The 17,532-nt window shown below is 42.2% G+C and overlaps 1 protein-coding gene across 2 annotated transcripts in view; it reads right to left on the bottom strand.

The window, feature by feature from the left end:
• Nucleotides 1-17,532, bottom strand: part of PASK (PAS domain containing serine/threonine kinase) — a 96,519-nt gene that overhangs the window by 46,651 nt on the left and 32,336 nt on the right. For both annotated transcript variants that reach the window (XM_069727721.1, XM_069727722.1), the window contains exons 10-13: nucleotides 14,386-15,365; nucleotides 6,660-6,838; nucleotides 3,214-3,381; nucleotides 1,023-1,148 (exon numbers count right to left, since the gene is read on the bottom strand). In XM_069727721.1, coding sequence (XP_069583822.1) covers nucleotides 1,023-1,148; nucleotides 3,214-3,381; nucleotides 6,660-6,838; nucleotides 14,386-15,365 — 1,453 coding nt within the window. The remainder of the gene's footprint in view (nucleotides 1-1,022; nucleotides 1,149-3,213; nucleotides 3,382-6,659; nucleotides 6,839-14,385; nucleotides 15,366-17,532) is intronic.

The raw sequence follows: 17,532 nt of genomic DNA, 5'->3' as shown, positions 1-17,532 counted from the left end.
ATCTCCCCTATAGAACAGTGACATTGGGTGATGTCACTGCTCTATAGGACCTCCAGTGACACACTGACAGGAGACAATGGTTCCTGCAGTGCATCACTGAGGTAACTGTAGTTCACTGGTCTCACTTTATGCCATTGCTGCGTGGGAACTTTCTCACACAGCAGTGCCAAAAGTGAGACTAGGGACTATTTTTTACAGTGGCGGAGGAATACAGTGCGGAAGGATACCTTCCACCCGTCATTGTATTCTTGGAGCCCCTAGAGAGCGGTCGCATCAGCTGATGCTGCTGCTCTCCACGGGAGATCGTCGTGGGACACTCATGGATTTCTGCGGATCAGGAAGTATATGGTTAATTATTTTAATATTTTTTACAGGTGACACTGGCTTCGGGGATCAAAGTGACAAGTGATGGTGAGTATGTACTCTATGTTATATGTACTGTATGTTATATATATGTATTGTATGTAATGTATGAATGTATTGTATGTAGTATGTATGTAGTATGTATGTATTATGTATGTAGTATGTATGTTGTATGCATGTAGTATGTATGCACAGACCCCTGGCAGGCCCGCACAGACCCCCGACAGGCCTGCACAGACCCCCGGCAGCCCGCACAGACGGAGAGGCCCACACAGACCCCCGATGGTCCCACACAGGCCCCGCCTGCACACACAGACACGCACTGTCTCCGCCCACGCACCGCCCACACTCTTCCCCCCTCCCGAACTGGATGTGCCCACATTACACAGGCTCTTCATTGGGTGGTTCATGTGTCAATCACAAGCATTGTGCAAAAAAAAAAAATTATGCACTTCCGATTTCCAATCACATTCAAAGATCGGAATCGGGATTCGGAATTCGGGATTCCGATCATAGTGAAAATCGGTATAATTCCGATTTTACATGATCGGATCGAGCAACCCTAGTCATAACCATGGATATCTAAGCTACTATTATTATCACACTAACTACATACTGGGATAGGATGTTGGAGATGGGAATACTCTTCTAATACTCACCATGATGATATTGGGGTGTTGTAATCTGGATAAAATAGCAATTTCTTGTGTAACTCTCCCAAGCTCAGGATCCTGGACCCAGCAGTCATCCAGCACACGATCCTTACGGATAAATTTCACTACAACCTGTTGTAACAGAAAGACACTTTTGTAATTATATTACGTAAGCTCAGCAGGCAGGACGGGGGTCTGGGATCCCCAATTCAGGCAATGCCGTCTGCACACAAACCAGACATTGCCTGCACCTCTGCCCAATAACTCCTGGAAATATCAAGCAATGTTCTCAGTGGAATTTAATCATGTATCTAAACTGTCTACAGTTGTGGAGCGTGCACTGTCTCTTCCTGAAAGCCCGGCTACGTGCAGCGCACCACCATCACTGTGGGGGGTCTCAACACGTTCTTCATCCATGTGCCAACATGACAAGGTCATGTCTGACCAATTCTTAGACTGTTTGCGATTTTTCATAATGAAAGGTTACATGCTCTCTCAATTGCTCAAAAGGGGTTGTTCAGCCTTAAGCTACAAGTCTGTAGTTACTCCAATGCCGCCACCAGTAACGAGGGGGATGCGTGACCGAAAGTATGTGGTTTGCATACATGTAGTGACATGCAGACTAGACGTGAACAATCTCGCTCAAAGCACATGTATTAAGCGAGACCAGGCACGTCTAGTCGGAATGTGGCCGATAGTATGCAAATCGCATACTTGTGGTCACATGACCAACTGCTTGGTTGCCTGAACTTGGTTGGTTGCCTGAACTGCTTTCAGCGCTGGTACCGGAGAATCCTCACAGCCCATAGTGCTTGCAATGTGAGGATTCACAAGTTTTCAGTCACATAGAGTGACTGCAGAGGTGTAGATTGAGGCCGGACAACCCCTTTAACGATCCATGACAAATATAAAAAACATTGAGCGTGTCAGGTTGTTGGGAGAAGGCACAAGAGCTGAGCCTGTTCCACATAGGGCACATGCCGGCTATATTATATAGCAGGAACCTAATTTTAACAGCGGCTATCAGAACTATTGCTGATACTAACCTTTTAAGTGCCACTGTTAATCACCAACAGTGGCATTTAAAAACTGTGATACAGCCCTGGTGTTCATTCGTTTGCCCAATGACCATAACAGTAGGGACCGGCAGAAAGCTCCTGTGCCTGTGATGTTAATTCTCCTCCAACAGTGGGAGCACCACAAGGGACTGTGATTTGCACTATATACAGCAATACAGGGCTATGGCTGTCTATAGTACAAGCAATCAATCTATTGTGGGTTCAAGTGCCCTAAGGGAAATAAATAGTAAAGAAAATAATACAATTTTAAATTTATTTTTTTTAATAAAGGCATAAAAATGTAACTAAACAACCTTTTTAACCATAAAGAAATGTAACTAATAAAAAAATACATAAATATTTGACATCAGAATGTCCGTAAAAGTCTCATCTATCAAAATATAAAATTAGCGAACCCAATCGGTGAACACTGTAAAAAGGAAAAAGTATCAAAACTACAAACCTGCAGTGTGCAATAAGAAGCGACCTAAATAGTATCAATAATAACACCAGCTCGCCACACAAAAAAACAAGTGTTCACACAGCTCCATTGACATAAAAAAGGTATGGGTTTTGAAAAATAGCGAGACATACCAATTGTTTTTTTTTACAAATGTTCAGAATCTTTTTAAAGTAATTAAAAGAGTAATAGCGGCACTACCGTAATTGTACTGACCTGGAAAATCACGTTCTCAGGTCATTTTTTACGGCACAATTTATGTTGTAAAAATAAAATGAAAAAAAAAAAAAAAAAACATAATTGCATAATTGTATTATTTTCACAATTTCTCCGCACTTGGAATTCTTTTTTGCCGTTGTTCCCTACACTATATTGTAAAATGAATGGAGTCATTCAAAACTACAACCTGTACCGCAAAAAAACAAGATCTTATATGTTGGAGGAATGAAAAAGTTATTGTTCTTTGAAAAATGGAAGAAAAAAATGGACCCACAAAAGCAAAAATTGGCGACATCATTAGGGGTTAAAGATATTAATCATAAAATCACAATAACATGACGGAAAGCAAGGATCAAAAGGGTAATGAAAACAGCAAACAAATCAAAATGGTTCACAAAGCTCTAAAACGAAAATAACAGCGAGTTTGCAGTAGAGAGAACGACTGCATGGGGACACTCACCTCCTTTGCATCTTCCTGGTGTTTTGCAGACCAAACAAAGCCGAAGGCTCCTTTACCGAGAGGGAACAGTGTCTCATATTGCTCCTCGTACTGACCGTCGCAGGCACCAAGCGTCTGGAGATCTTGGATTTCTGTGCAGTGTCCGGCTTCAGCGTTGCTGCGGATCAGCTGTAATGAGAAACAGTAAAATGTCCTGGACAATAAAACAAAAGAGAACATTTCTTCATCCGAAGAAGTTCTCAAGGATAAACCAGGAATAAGGCCATAGACGTCCGCTCACTCATATTTAGATATACAGTGGCACGAAAACGTTTGGGCACCCCTAGTGAAAATTACTGTTACTGTGACCAGTTAAGAAAGTTGAAGATGAAACGATCTCTTAAAGGGCTAAAGATAAAGAGGACACATATATAGTCAAATTTTAACATTTTAAAAAATTTACAAAAAGGAAAATCGGCTCGTCAACGGGGAGATGGCTTTTATGCTACTTTTGATCAAAAACAGTATTACTAAGAACTTTGTGTTATTTAAATGCACTTTTGCTTTTTACTTATTTAGTTACAGCAGGGTTTTTGCTCATTTTTGTTTCTGGTAGGTTTCGCATTTTTGCACTCTGTGCAAGCTGGGGTGTGGCATCCCTCTCCTGGGCTGGAAATTACATTTAAAGGCTTCTCCAGGCTGGTGTCCACAGGTCGGGACCCGGTCCTTTTGTCTGCCCATATTCACACATTGAGGTCAACTCTGACACATGGTAAGGTATTAATATTAGACAGTGTAGGACCGTCCCGATCAGTGCACCTTGACGCGGTGGGATGGCTTTTATGCTTTTTTTGATCAAAAACAGTGTTACTAAGAACCCTATGTTATTTAAATGCACTTTTGCTTTTTGCTTATTTAGTTACAGCAGGGTTTTTGTTTAATTTTGTTTCTTGTAGGTTTTGTATGCTTTATGGCCAATGTGAACATGCGTTTATGTGCTGCATGTATACCACCTTAAACCAAGCTCAATTTTTGTGATTTTTCAGTTTAAAAAGTTGATGAAATTAACTCTTAAAGGGCTAAAGATGAAGAGGACACAAACACACACACACATATATATATATATATATATATATATATATATATATATATATATATATATATATATATATATATATATATATATATATATATATATATATATATATATATATATATATATAGTCACATTTTTACGTTTTAAAAATTTACAAAAAGGAAAATAGGCTGATGCAAAAGTTTGGGCACTTTGGAGATGCTCAGATAATTTTGACCAAGGTTTCAGACCTTAATTAGCCTTAGGGTTATGGCTTGTTCAGTAATCATTGTTAGGAACGGCTATATGATGCAAATTTCCCAGCTTTATAAAAAAAAACCTGCCTCCTGTAACCTTGTGCCAAAAGAACAGCAGCCAAAAGACGTTCAGAAAGATTTAGCAGACTCTGAAATTGTTGTACATTGTTATACTGTTCAGAGAAACCAGCACAAATATGGCCTTTATGGAAGAGTCAGAATAAAAACTCTCCGGCATTCGCACCATAAAATTCAGTGTCAGAATTATGCAAAAAAAATCAAAACAAGGCTGATACATTTTGGAAACAAGTCCTGTGGACTAATGGGGTTAGAACAGAACTCTTTGGCCACAATGATCAGAGGTATGTGTGGAGAAAAAAGGACACATAAATTCAGGTAAAGAACATCTCGCCAACCATTAATTAAGCATGGGGGTGGGTGAAACATGCTTTGGGGTTGTGTTGCAGCCAATGGCACAGGGAACATTTCACAGAGGGAAGAATAGATTCAAAGAAATTTCAACAAGTTCTTGATGCAAAACATCATCTGTAAAAAAGCTGAAGATGAAAAGATGAAAAGAGGATGGCTTCTATAAATTAATAATGTTCCTAAACACATGTCAAAATCCACAATAGACTACCTCAAAAGGCTCAAGCTGAAGGTTTTACAATGGCCCTCACAGTCCCCTGACCTGAACCTCATTGAATATCTGTGGCTAGACCCCAAAATAGCAGTGCATGCAACAAAACCCAGGAATCTTACAGAACTGGAAGAATTTTCCAAGGAAGAATGGATGAAAATCCCTCAAACAAAAATTGAAAGACTCTTGTCTGGCTACAAAAAGCGTTTACAAGGTGTGATACTTGCAAAAGGGGGTGCTACTAGGTACTAACTCAAACTTTTGCATTTACCCAGTTTCCTTTTTGTAATTTTTAAAATGTAGAAGATGAAAATACGTATATTTTTTTTGCCTAACATACAAAGGAAATGTGTCATCTTTAACTTTAGGCCTTTTAGAGATCATTTCATCTTCAACTTGATTAACTAGTGACAATAATAGTCATTTTGACCAGGGGCGCCCAAACATTTCCATGCCACTATATATGTATATAGAGTGAGCTGCCTAATACAGGACTGCAGCAGTATCTTATAATGGCCATATGTCATTGCATCCCTTCCCACCTAATGAGACTCTGCTGAACCTGTCTACGCAACAGCAAAGCTTAAAGCTATGAAACTTAGTAAATGTCAGCCTACTGTGTGTTCTCTAGGTCATCAGTACGTTCGTTCAGAACAACGACTCCTGTAAGTGATTCCTTAATTTTATAAAAAAAAGAATCAACATAGAAAACTATCTGTACCTAAGACTGCTGTGCAGATTTTTATGAAGATACAGTGGTGACAAAAAAAATCTTTCCATGTAAAATCTGCGTCATGATTTCATTTCTTAAAATGTGCACACAATGGGGGAGATAATAAAAAACTGAGAGCAAAACTGATTTAGTAAAATAAAAATACTAATTAATACAAATTAATGACTAAATAATAATTGTAATGAAATATCCACAATAAAACCCTTCAATGTTAAGATTTTGTGGTTTCATTGATCTTGCAAAGATTTTTCTTGTCGACACTGTTCACATGTGGTTCCTTTATGTGCATATTTGGGTGCAAAGGAGTTTGCAAGTGTATACAGTTATCAGAAAATACATATACGGTAATAGTATATACTGTAGTAGTGACATGGAGATGTGGTCTCACCACTTACTGTCACAGCCAAAGCATTACTCCAGTCATCAGATATGTGCAGGAGGCTCTGCTGCGGTAGTAACGCTGCACAGGGTCACTACTACACTAGTCATTTGGTTGGCATAGATGCATGAATCATCGTAGCCCTTGTCTTAGGATGGGATCACACACAGCGAGATACGGCCGAGTCTCGCAGGTTAATAACAAGCTCTGGCACCGGCACTCCGGAGCGGAGCATGCGGCTCCATGTATTGCTGTGCGGCCGCACGCTCCGCTCTGGAGTGCCGGTGCCAGAGCTTGGTATTAACCTGCGAGACTCGGCCATATCTCGCTGTGTGTGATCCCGGCCTTAGTCTGTAGATGGTTTAATAAGTGTTGGCACCCACCTCTCCAAGACTGCGCTCAGACTGCTCCAGAAGGGACTGCGATGAACTAGCCAAACTGGAGAGCAGAAGTCGAGTTCTGGCAATTGCTTCTCTCTGTCCCTGCATCATATCTTTACAAACCCACACATTGAACAATGGTAAGCCAGAGCAGCACGCAGCATGCACTTCCAGCTGAATATCTGCAGGTCACAAAAAAAAAAAAAAACAAATTTAATAAGCATCACGTCTACTTTTTTTTTTCATAAGAAAAGCATTGACTTTTTAAAAATGATGCTGGAAAGTGAACCCTGTAAGGCTGCTCACATCAGTAGAACATTTATTCTACAGCGATGGCTGATCAGTCATCTGTCGGATCCCACTGAATGCTGCCCACTGACTTACAACTGGGTCACTCAGGACTCCAACATGTCTAAGGCCGGTTTCACATTTGCGGTTGTGTCCGCAGTGATTCTTCCGTATTTATCCGCATGCGTTGTGTTTTCCTATATTTAACATTAGGGACGCATGTGTCTGCGATCGGTTGCGTTTTGCCGCGTTTGACGACGCATGCGTCGTTTCGTCGTCTGCGGTTTGGCGCGGTAAATGCAACATGTAGTAATTTTAAAGGCGTCAATTTGCCGCCTAGAAACGTATGCAGTTGTTAGCGCAAGGAATGCGGCAAAAAAACACGCATTACTGTCTATGGGAACGCATGCGTACACATGTCTTTGCTTCGGACTGCGCATGTCCAGGAACGGATTTAGACATGCTCATTAAAGACACACCCTCCTGGAAATATCAAACGCATGCGCATAAAAAGCGCAAACACATGTAAAAACGCATGCAAACGCTGCGGTTTTTTTTTACCATCATGTGTAAGCTGATGCAGATAAAAAACGCTGCGTTATCAGACGTTTGCATGCGCTTGCGGATGATACGCTGCGGACTTAACCGCAAATGTGAAACTAGCCTAAGCCGAAGAACAGAGTTGGAGGATTTTCTATTGTTGCTTTTATAAATTCAGACATCCCGACAGAAAGAACAAAAACTGTGAACAGGGATTTTCATTTTTAAATGGAATCTGTCAACATTGCAGCATTTGCTGTATAATCTGAGAGCAGCATGACGAAGGGGCAGAGAGCATGATTCCAGCGATGTGTCACTTACTAGGCTGCGTGTTTCGATGCAATCGGTCAATATACGGTGTACACAAAAAGCTGCCAATCAATGGTGGGGGTGGGGTTACCTCGGCTCAGCATTCCGAGCACTGCTAGCTCCGCAGCAGAGAAATTGTGATTGTATGAAAATAACAGCAAGCAGATCAGCAGATGATACATTGAAATAAGTCTTTCTGCCCTTACATAATACTGCTCTCAGATTACACAGCAAAACCTTATTGATTCTATTTAAAGGGGAAGCGATACTCAACTTTACATTTTATGACGGCCCTGATTAATCAAAGATTTTATTCCAAATTTCTGTCGTAAAGAAGTTGCAATATTTTTGAGCAATGCAAGGCTGAGCAAAAAATGTTGAGACTTGGTGTTTTTACATCATTCTCGCCCAGCTCTGATAAAGTGGGTGGAGCTGCGATGGGAATGGAGAGTAGCAAACCCGGATTGTCAAATTCAAGAAAAACTGCTGCGTTTTTTAGGCCACAAATCTTACTACAGTCCCTAGAGTAAGATTTGTGGTGAGGTGGATGCCACTTCGCGCCTTGCTTGATTCAGAGGCGTGAGTTTCTTAATGAACCAGGCGCCTTGCACTCCACCCCATCCCCTCATCAAGATCAGAGTGGAAAAAAAAATTTTTGTATTTACTATGAAATCCCTTTCTGGTAGCTTTCATTGGGGGACACAGGAGACTACGGTGTACGCTGCTGCTGCCAGGAGGCTGACACAAAGTATTACAACACAAAGAAAATAAAGTTGGCTCCTCCTCCGCAGGCTACACCCGCCTACTGGCGACCAAGCTAATCAGTTAGGCAGAAGAACAGTTCGAGAAGCAGACGAAAATTACCAATACATACATGCCCAACGGGGCAACAGGAACAAAAGGGTGTTCCCCAATGAAGGTTACAAGAAAGGGATATTATGGTAGGTCCAAAATCCTCTTTTCTCTGGCAAGTCATTGGAGGACACAGGAAACCATGGCATGTCTCAAAGCAGGATCCCAACGCTGGATTACAGGGAGAAGGACGGAGCAATGATAAAAGTATCTCTTTATAAATAAGAGACCACCTTGGGAAGGAAAGAGGGAACTGGATACAAAACCAACTTGTCCAGGTGAAGGACAAGAAATGAAGAGTGGCAGCACAGAGCCGCCAGTTCTGATACTTGTCTGATGGAAGTGATTGCAATCAGAAACGCCACCTTCTGGGAAGGCTAGAGTGGAGAAATGCTGTGAATAGGGTCAAAAGGAGGACACTGTAAGGTGTTCAGCACCAAATTAAGGTCCCAGAGCTCCAAAGGAGGTCAGTAAGTAAGTAGGAGCAGAGTGGCCACTTCCTGAAGAAAAGTCCTGATTTGAAGCTCAGAAGCCAGATCTTTCTGAAAAATAGACATGGCCGAGATCTGGCCCTTGAGGGACCCTAGGGCTAAACCAGACTCAAGACCCAACTGCAGGAAGGAGAGGAGGAACAGGATAGAAAAAAAACAAAACGGGGTGACCTCAAAAGATTTGCAATCAAAATAAGAAGGCTTTCCAGGTACAACAATAAATACAAAACAGGATAGTTTCCGTGCTATGCCTGTACAACCTGCTCATAAAAACCTGAGGATTTTAGAACTGTGGCTTCAACAACCATGCCGGTAAATTAAGCATCAAAGAATTCGAGTAGAAGAGCCTGGGAAAGTAGCTCTCGTCGAGCCAGAAATCTCCAAAGGACATCTGAGGTTAACAAGTTCCACGTACCATTATATTTTGGACCAGTCAGTGGCCATAAGACAGGAATTTCTTTTCACTTGATCTTCTTGGGCAATTTGGGTAGCAAAGAAAGAGGAAGAAACAGATAAGGGAGTGGAAATTGGGACCATAAAATCAAGGAACTTTGCAGTTGTGCCTGGATGCCATCAAATCGATGTCTGGAGTGCCCAACTGTAAGAAGATCTGATTGAATACAGTTTGATGCAAGAGCCACTACCCTGTAGTTAACACTTTGTTACTTAAAAGTCTATGGCCAAATTGTATACTTCCAAAATGTGGATAACTCAGATTGCCAGAATTCTTTGTTCCGACCACTAGATAATCTGTGAGACCTTTCCAATCATTGCTAGATGACTCAAGAGTCTCTCCTTGATGGCTGATGTTCGGACATGCAGACCCTGCCAATGGAAAAGTAACAGATGAATTACTCTGAGTTCTAGGACGTTGATAGAAAGTGGAGTTTTGTAAAGCTTCTGAAAGTTACGGTGCAGGGTCAGTGAAACACCAGTTCCCCAACCGAGAAAACTGGCTTCAGTCATCACAATCAGCCAATGAATAGGAAGGAAGGAACAACTGAGAATGAGGGGAGAGTCCCACCACTAGATCTGAGACTGCCTGACGTGTGGGGGAAGAAAAATCTAAGGAAAGGATAGTCTTATCCCAATGAAAGATCAAGGCTTGTAGGATTTGGTATGGAATCAAGCAAGTGTGATCACCTCGATAGTGGCCACCATCTTACCTAGAAAGCTCATGCAGAAGCATAATGGAAGGTTGCAAAGGACAGTTCAGATATTGGATGTCGAAATTTAATGCCAACATTTTGTTTTATGGGAGAAAAACTTTCACTAGGATGGCGCTGAACACCATTCCCAGGAAGGAGCAGAGGAAGGATCAGAAAATGTTTTGATTGGTTGACGATTCATGAATCAAGTGTGTCCAGTGTGATTTGCAGACTCTTGAGGTTCTCTGAGTAAGAGGGAGCCTTGACAAGTATGTCATCCAAATAATGAAAGTCCACTATCCCCTTGACATGCAAAAGAGCCCCAACAACAACCATGCTCTATGCCACTTAGTGAAAGTGGGATTGATTGACAGCAAAGAAGAGGAACGTCTGGTGTGCTGGAAAAATGGAGATGTGGACTTATGCATCCTGAATGTCCAAAATCCTCTGTGTGGGGGGGTGCCTCATCATGAGGAAAAAATACTTGTTGCTTCTGGTCTTTAGGGACTTGGCACTGTTATGTGCATGTCAGGATGGAGTCAGATTGATGATGGCCAGTGATGGGCTAGAGTGCTCTGATATTGTGTTATCTGAGCATGCTCAGGTGTTATCCGAGTATCTCGGGCATGCACAAGTCCCCGCGGCTGCATGTTTCACAGCGGTTGAACAGCCGCAACACATGCGGGGATTGACTAATAAACAATCACTAATGATGGCCTCTCCTTTTCTTGGAGGCAGAAGGTCCTTTTGTGCTTGGAAAAGAACTGACAAAAGGAGTGAAACTGATGTGGATTTTGGTTGGACGAAGACTGCGTAGATCTAAGCTGTGGGAGCAGGGTGCTGTTACCACCTATGGATCTCAAAATTATCTTTTCAAAGTTTTCCCAGAACAGAGCACCAGAAGGGAAGACTAGCAACAGATCTTTTTGGTGTGAGGTCCATATTCCAAGACTTAAACCAAAGAACTTGACAGATCGCTGCAATGTTGCTTGAAACTTGAGCAAAACAGCTGGCCGAATCAAAAGAGGTTGAGCAGAGATACTTACATGGGTGGGAAATCTTATCTGCGAGGTCTGCCAATTCAGAAGTTGGAGCCCTGGATATGATGTCTTGGAACAGGTGTTTTGCCCAGGCAGTGACTGCCTTGAAACCAAGGCAGAAGCAAAAGCAGGAAACAAGGCCAAGCCTGCAGCTTCAAAAGCGAACATGGCCATGGATTCCATTCTTCTGTGAGTAGAGATCTTTAGCAAGTTTGCGTCAGAGATTGGTAAGGCTGTAGTTTTTGATAACCTAGACACTGGAGTGTCCACTGAGAAAGAATTGGACCAAGCGGCAATAATATCTGCTGGAGAAGTGTACAAAATCTCCTATACATTTAAATCTACGGAAACGCTTTGCAGGTTGCACCCACTCCTTGGCCAATATCTTGCTGAATTTGGAGCAGTTAGAAAAACGTTTGGAGGCATATCTGACCCTCCTGAAGTACACAGAGTACGTAGGGGGTGATCCGCTTCCTTCTCGTTGATGGATAGGTTCACAGTACGTTCAAAACTGACAACCATGTAGTACTAGAGCACTCCACTCCTGACAGCAGGTGCTGAGCCCAATCCGTAATATAACATCTACGAAGAACTTGGCACTTAATTGATGTAGAAAAAAGATAATTTATTTGCAAGCAGTGAACATATATGACGTTTCGGTCTCAGTTTAGACCTTCTTCAGATATACGTATTACCATAGAAGAATATAGGACTCAATGCTGAAACTATATAAAGGATACAGTGTGTCTGGAAATTGGGAACACCACTAAAGGAATAGTACCTATAGAAGTCAGCATCAATTCAGTGCCAAATTCTTCATAGATATTAAGACTGTCAACCAAGTCTCTCAGCTTTATGGCCTAATCAGAATTCAGATCAGAGTCTGAGAATTTTGATTCGATATCTGAGGTGACAGAGCCTCTAGGGAGAAGGAGCGAGTTGATGTGTGTGGTCTAGGAGATTGAGATGAATAACTCACTCTAGGCCACTTAGACCGCTGACGTGCTGACGGAGTAGCTGGTGAGTCTGCCTCACTCTGGGCAGTGGTCAGGGTACCTAGTGTGGTAGTAGACATGGATATCAGGTCCATGATAGCGACCAAGGTCTGGGAAACCTTGGTCAGTTCTGTTACAGACAAGGAGGATAAAAGTCAAAGCTGAGTAGAGGGAGCACTTCTTGTCACAGGCCAAGGGGGCTCCTGTACCGGAGAAGATGGAGTGCAAGCAGCGCAGACCGCAATAGGTTGGTCCTACGAGAATTTGCGCTTACATAACGCGCAGGCAAAATGTGCAACCAGCAGGCACTCGTCAGTGTGCAGGCATGATTCTCTATGAGGCCAGAGATGATGGAGGAGAGACAGAAAGAATAATAAAAGAAATAAAGGAACAGGAGAGAAAGGGGTTAATGAGGCCAGGATAGAGGAGTCTTATTTGAGGCTTCAATGTTAATTCCCAGGGCATATTGCCTTCCAGCCCTTAAGTCCTGGCTTCAAGTGTGCGGAAGAGTGCTTGAAGGATCGGGATCGTGATCCACGCAAGAGAGTAAGCGCTGGAAACTATGGCGTTGACAGTGAATGCGTGCAGAGTGAGAGATTGGCCTTCCGAAAAGGAGCAGGGATACTGCAGAGCGGGAAGAAAGCCAACGTGAGAGCCTTATTGGCTAAGAGATAGGGAGCACGCTCCACCAGGTGGCAACAGAAGCCCTGGACTAAATTTAATCTCCATCAGAGACACCAGGATGGCCGTGAAAGGAGAGAGGAGGACTGGAAAAGAGGCTGAGCCAAAAGAAACTTTGAAAAGGATAGTGGAAGATAGAAAAAAGCAAAAAAAACCGACATGCGAAGAACCAGAGAGGGAAAATGTCGAGCTTGCGAGGAGAGACTGCAGCAGGGGACGTAGGCTAGGCGTTAACGCTACACAGTGGGATATTGGATTAATATCTACTCTTCTCTTGTCCTTCAGAGGCTTGATCCAGTGGTCCAGGTCTTGACCTTGGTCTTCGCTCTATGCAAAGCGCCAGGCTCTGGGGGGCAGGCGGGCAGGATACCAAGTGCAAGGACCGTCCTCAAAAGTACTTGAATGCCAACAGCGTTAGGAGAAGAAACGTTCCTGCCATTCAGACGTGAGAGTATACAGCATGACCCCTGGCAAACTGTACTCTCCATCTTTTTGGTTGGGATCACACACAGGCCTTTTCCCCTATGTTTCCATATCTAAAGGAGGAAAAAAACAGGAAAAAATAGTAAACAACACCATTGGCAGAACTTGTCTGGAGACGTCGGACCCATGTCTGCCTACATCGTGAAACTAAGCTAAACAATGTAGCTTAATGCCAGTAGGAGAGTGCAGCCTGCTGAGGAGGAGCCAACTTTTTTCTAAAAGTTGTAACTGTTAATGTCAACCATTTGGTGCAGCGTACATCCGTGGCTCCCTTTGACCCCAAATGTAGCACCCGCAAAATACAGCTTTGTATGGCGGCTATTCAAATATCTGGCCAACCATGCAATTCATAATAGAAGCTGGTCTGTAATATCAAGTTTAGCTCTTACATAGCAACTATGTGTAATTTTTTTATGGGCAACAAAACTATTCTTCCAATTTGACTTGATACAATATGTCAAATACACTAACAAAACAATTGTGCACTGTAATAAGGGTTCATTTACACTGCACTATGGGGAATGAGCATTCTTAGGAGCACTCGTTTCCCAATAATCAGGCAGTATAAACAGGCTGTCAATTATCTGACTAATGAGCAAAACGTTTGTCGGTTGAAATCATCTATTGCCTGGCTTGTTCTCGGCAGCACATTTATCCAATGTAAACATAACCTCTGTGCTATCGAGAATAATGACAGCCCATGCGACACTGAGTGATGATCTATTAGATTGTTGTGTGTGCAGGAGAGATGCGGTCTTCCTGTCATAACAGCCTATTAAATGACCGCTGATTGTTTAATAGGCTGATCATTTAACGTTGCAGGTCATGTGATCTAAACGAGCCCTAATTGTTAATTAAATGCAGATTATGACTTATGCCAGATAAATAACAATGCTTCTTACAAAGTCTGGAGCCGTCCCGGTGATAGCAGCTTCCAGTGAAAATTCCTTCCCTAATTTCCGAGTTTATGTATTGAGCTGAAAGCTCCCGAGCGTGGGTCTTATTGGCACATGGCGTCACCATCAGTGATTGGGTACTGTCATCTTTAGCAGGAGTAGAGGTGGCATGGGAAAACTCCATCCTTGGAGCCTGCACCTCTTCATCGTGGCCTGAAGCTTGTCCTGAAGATACATTGGACGAGTCATAAGACTCTTGCTCTGAGTAAGAGTTCCTAGAAAGACGCAATCTCAAGACTGAGGGATTGTCGGGCTCAGGCTCAATACTATTGGACGGGACTTCATGACCAGCACATTCTTCACTATGGTCTGGATACACTACACTGGCTAATGGGGATGTATTATTCCTTGGGGACGTATTTTGTGAAGGTTGCGATTTCTCAGTGACTGGACTACTGTGATACAATGGAGGAGGACTTGACATTACAAGTGAACTATCAAGACAGGGTGCACAAGGTTCTGTGCTAGTGCAATTCCAAGGTGGGGTGCTGCTTGTGCCATCTTCATGGTTTTGGGCATTAATGGTGAGATCAGAGCCTTCAGGAAGAGCGACAGCTGGCAATACTGGAGAAGCAGGTGATGGAGCGACTTGTACTGTAACTGGCGAGGCATTGCCCATAGGAGGAGACTGTGTTTTCTTCATGGTGGAGGCACAAGTAGAAGACAAAATGGAGTTATTTGCACAAGGTGTTGCCTGCTCACTCCGGCTGCCTGTTAAGTTCATACTTTGCAGGCAGTGGGTAAGAGGTGCCAAGTCCAGCTCCATTCCCAAGTTTGGAAGGAGGTCATGTAAGTTGCACTTTTCGGTCTCCTGATCTTGCTCCCACAGCTCATCTTGTGTAGGTGTCCCAGGTGAGAAGCAGCATGTAGGCAGATTCATGGTACAAGGGTCTCCATAGGCGGATTTATGGTGGCCAGTAGTTGTCCTAAGCAGGCAAAGAAGAAGGAGTCACAATGATGTCCATCATTACCATCTCACTCATCGTACATCACCTTCTCCCGTACTTTCTTATTTACATGCATAGACAGAAAACTGTATGACAACAAACTTTAGATTCATGTTCAATAGAGAGGGAAACACATTTGTCATTTTGCATAAAAGAGAGCAAAATGGTCAAATAGAAGAAACCTCAGACTTTTGCCAATTTACCCCGTTTACATAACTTCCTTCTGGCCCTAACATGCACATTCGGTTGCGCTGAGCGTGCATGTGTGTGTTCAGTGTGGAGTAAGGTGCTGCCAGGCTCCTCTGTCCATCTCCAGGGAGAACAAACAATTTAAAATAGGGCATGGAATTTCATCATGCCGGGAGTCAGAAGGTGAGAATCTGACCAAGGAGATCACCATCGATTCAGAAAAAAAGGATTCTTGGTCCCCATTCCCAGCACATAAGTGTTATTCTCTGTAAATCTAAACACCGCCTATTAGTAACTGTGTAATGACAATAATTTCTGTGCTCCCCAGGCACAATTTTAAATTACCATGGCACAAAAATTAAAAAAAAAGAGCAGATCAATCTAAAGTTACACAATATCCACAATTTTATTAATATGAAAAAAGACAAAAACAACACACAAAAAAGTATTAATAAAAAAAAAGTAGATGGGAGGAGAATAAAAGGCTAATATCTAAAGATGAAATGTGATACAAATACAGCTGCACATAATAATATAGAAATAACTAAGCACACGATCCGGCTTGAGAACATACAGTTATATAGGCAATAATTAGTATTTGCAATTCATTGTTAGTAATAAAGTTACAATATTCAAATAAATAATGAAAGGCTTAGAAAATAAAAGATCATAAAAAAAGATTTAATAAAAGCCTGCGGTAATATTAGGAGAATATAGAATATCCTAAGTGCAATAGTGGATGTAAATCACTGCTAAGTCCGACAGGCTTTTATTTATTCATCCAGCCGTATATAGATATTCTCATTTACTTCCATTATTTATTCAATTTTTGTTCCAATTTATTGGCACTTTATTACAGACAATGAATTATACTGTATATGTTATCAACTGTGTGTTCTCAAGCCCGATTGTGTCTTTGGTCTTGTCGTTATTTTTACATGTTGGTCTCTTCCTGCCTAATTTTGAATCAAGTATTTTTTTTTCATATTAGTATTTATTTGATATACAGGTGCTTCTCACAAAATTAGATTATCAAAATTTAATTTCAGTTCTCCAATACAAAAAGTGAGTCATTACAAACAGAGTGATCTATTTCAAGTGTTTATGTCTGTTAATGTTGATGATTATGGCTTACAGCCAATGAAAACCCAGAAGTCATTATCTAAGTAAATTAGAATACTTTCTAACACCAGCTTGAAAAATGATTTTACAATCTGAAATGTTGGCCTACTGAAATGTATGTTCAGTAGATGCACTCAATACTTGGTCTGGGCTTCTTTTGCATCAATTACTACATCAATGCGGCGTGGCATGAGGTGATCAGCCTGTGGCACTGCTGAGGTGTTATGGAAGCCCAGGTTGCTTTGATAACGGCCTTCAGCTCGTCTGCGTTGTTGGGTCTGGTGTCTCATCTTCCTCTTTACAATACTCCATAGATTTTCTATGGGGTTACGGTCAGGCGAGTTTGCTGGCCAATCAAGCACAGTGATATTGTTGTTTTTAAACCAGGTATTGGTACTTTTGGCAGTGTGGACAGGTGCCAAGTCCTGCTGAGAATGAAATTTCCATCTCCAAAAACCTTGTCAGCAGAGGGAAGCATGAAGTGCTCTAAAATTTCGTGGTAGACGGCTGCACTGACTTTGGTCTTGATAAAGCACAGTGGACCTACACCAGCAGATGACATGGCTCCCCAAACCATCACGGATTGTGGAAACTTCACACTAGACCTCAAGCAGCTTGGATTGTGGCCTCTCCACTCTTCCTCCAGACCTTGATTTCCAAATGAAATGCAAGATTTACTTTCATCTGAAAACAACACCTTGGACCACAGAGCAACAGTCCAGTTCTTTTTCTCCTTGGTCCAGGTAAGACGCTTCTGGCGTTGTCTATTGGTCATGAGTGGCCTGACACAAGAAATGTGACACTTGTAGCCCATGTCCTGGATACGTCTGTGTGT

Source organism: Ranitomeya imitator, chromosome 5, assembly GCF_032444005.1.
Source record: "Ranitomeya imitator isolate aRanImi1 chromosome 5, aRanImi1.pri, whole genome shotgun sequence".
Lineage (NCBI taxonomy): Eukaryota > Metazoa > Chordata > Amphibia > Anura > Dendrobatidae > Ranitomeya > Ranitomeya imitator.
This window is presented reverse-complemented; position numbering and strand designations above follow the sequence as displayed.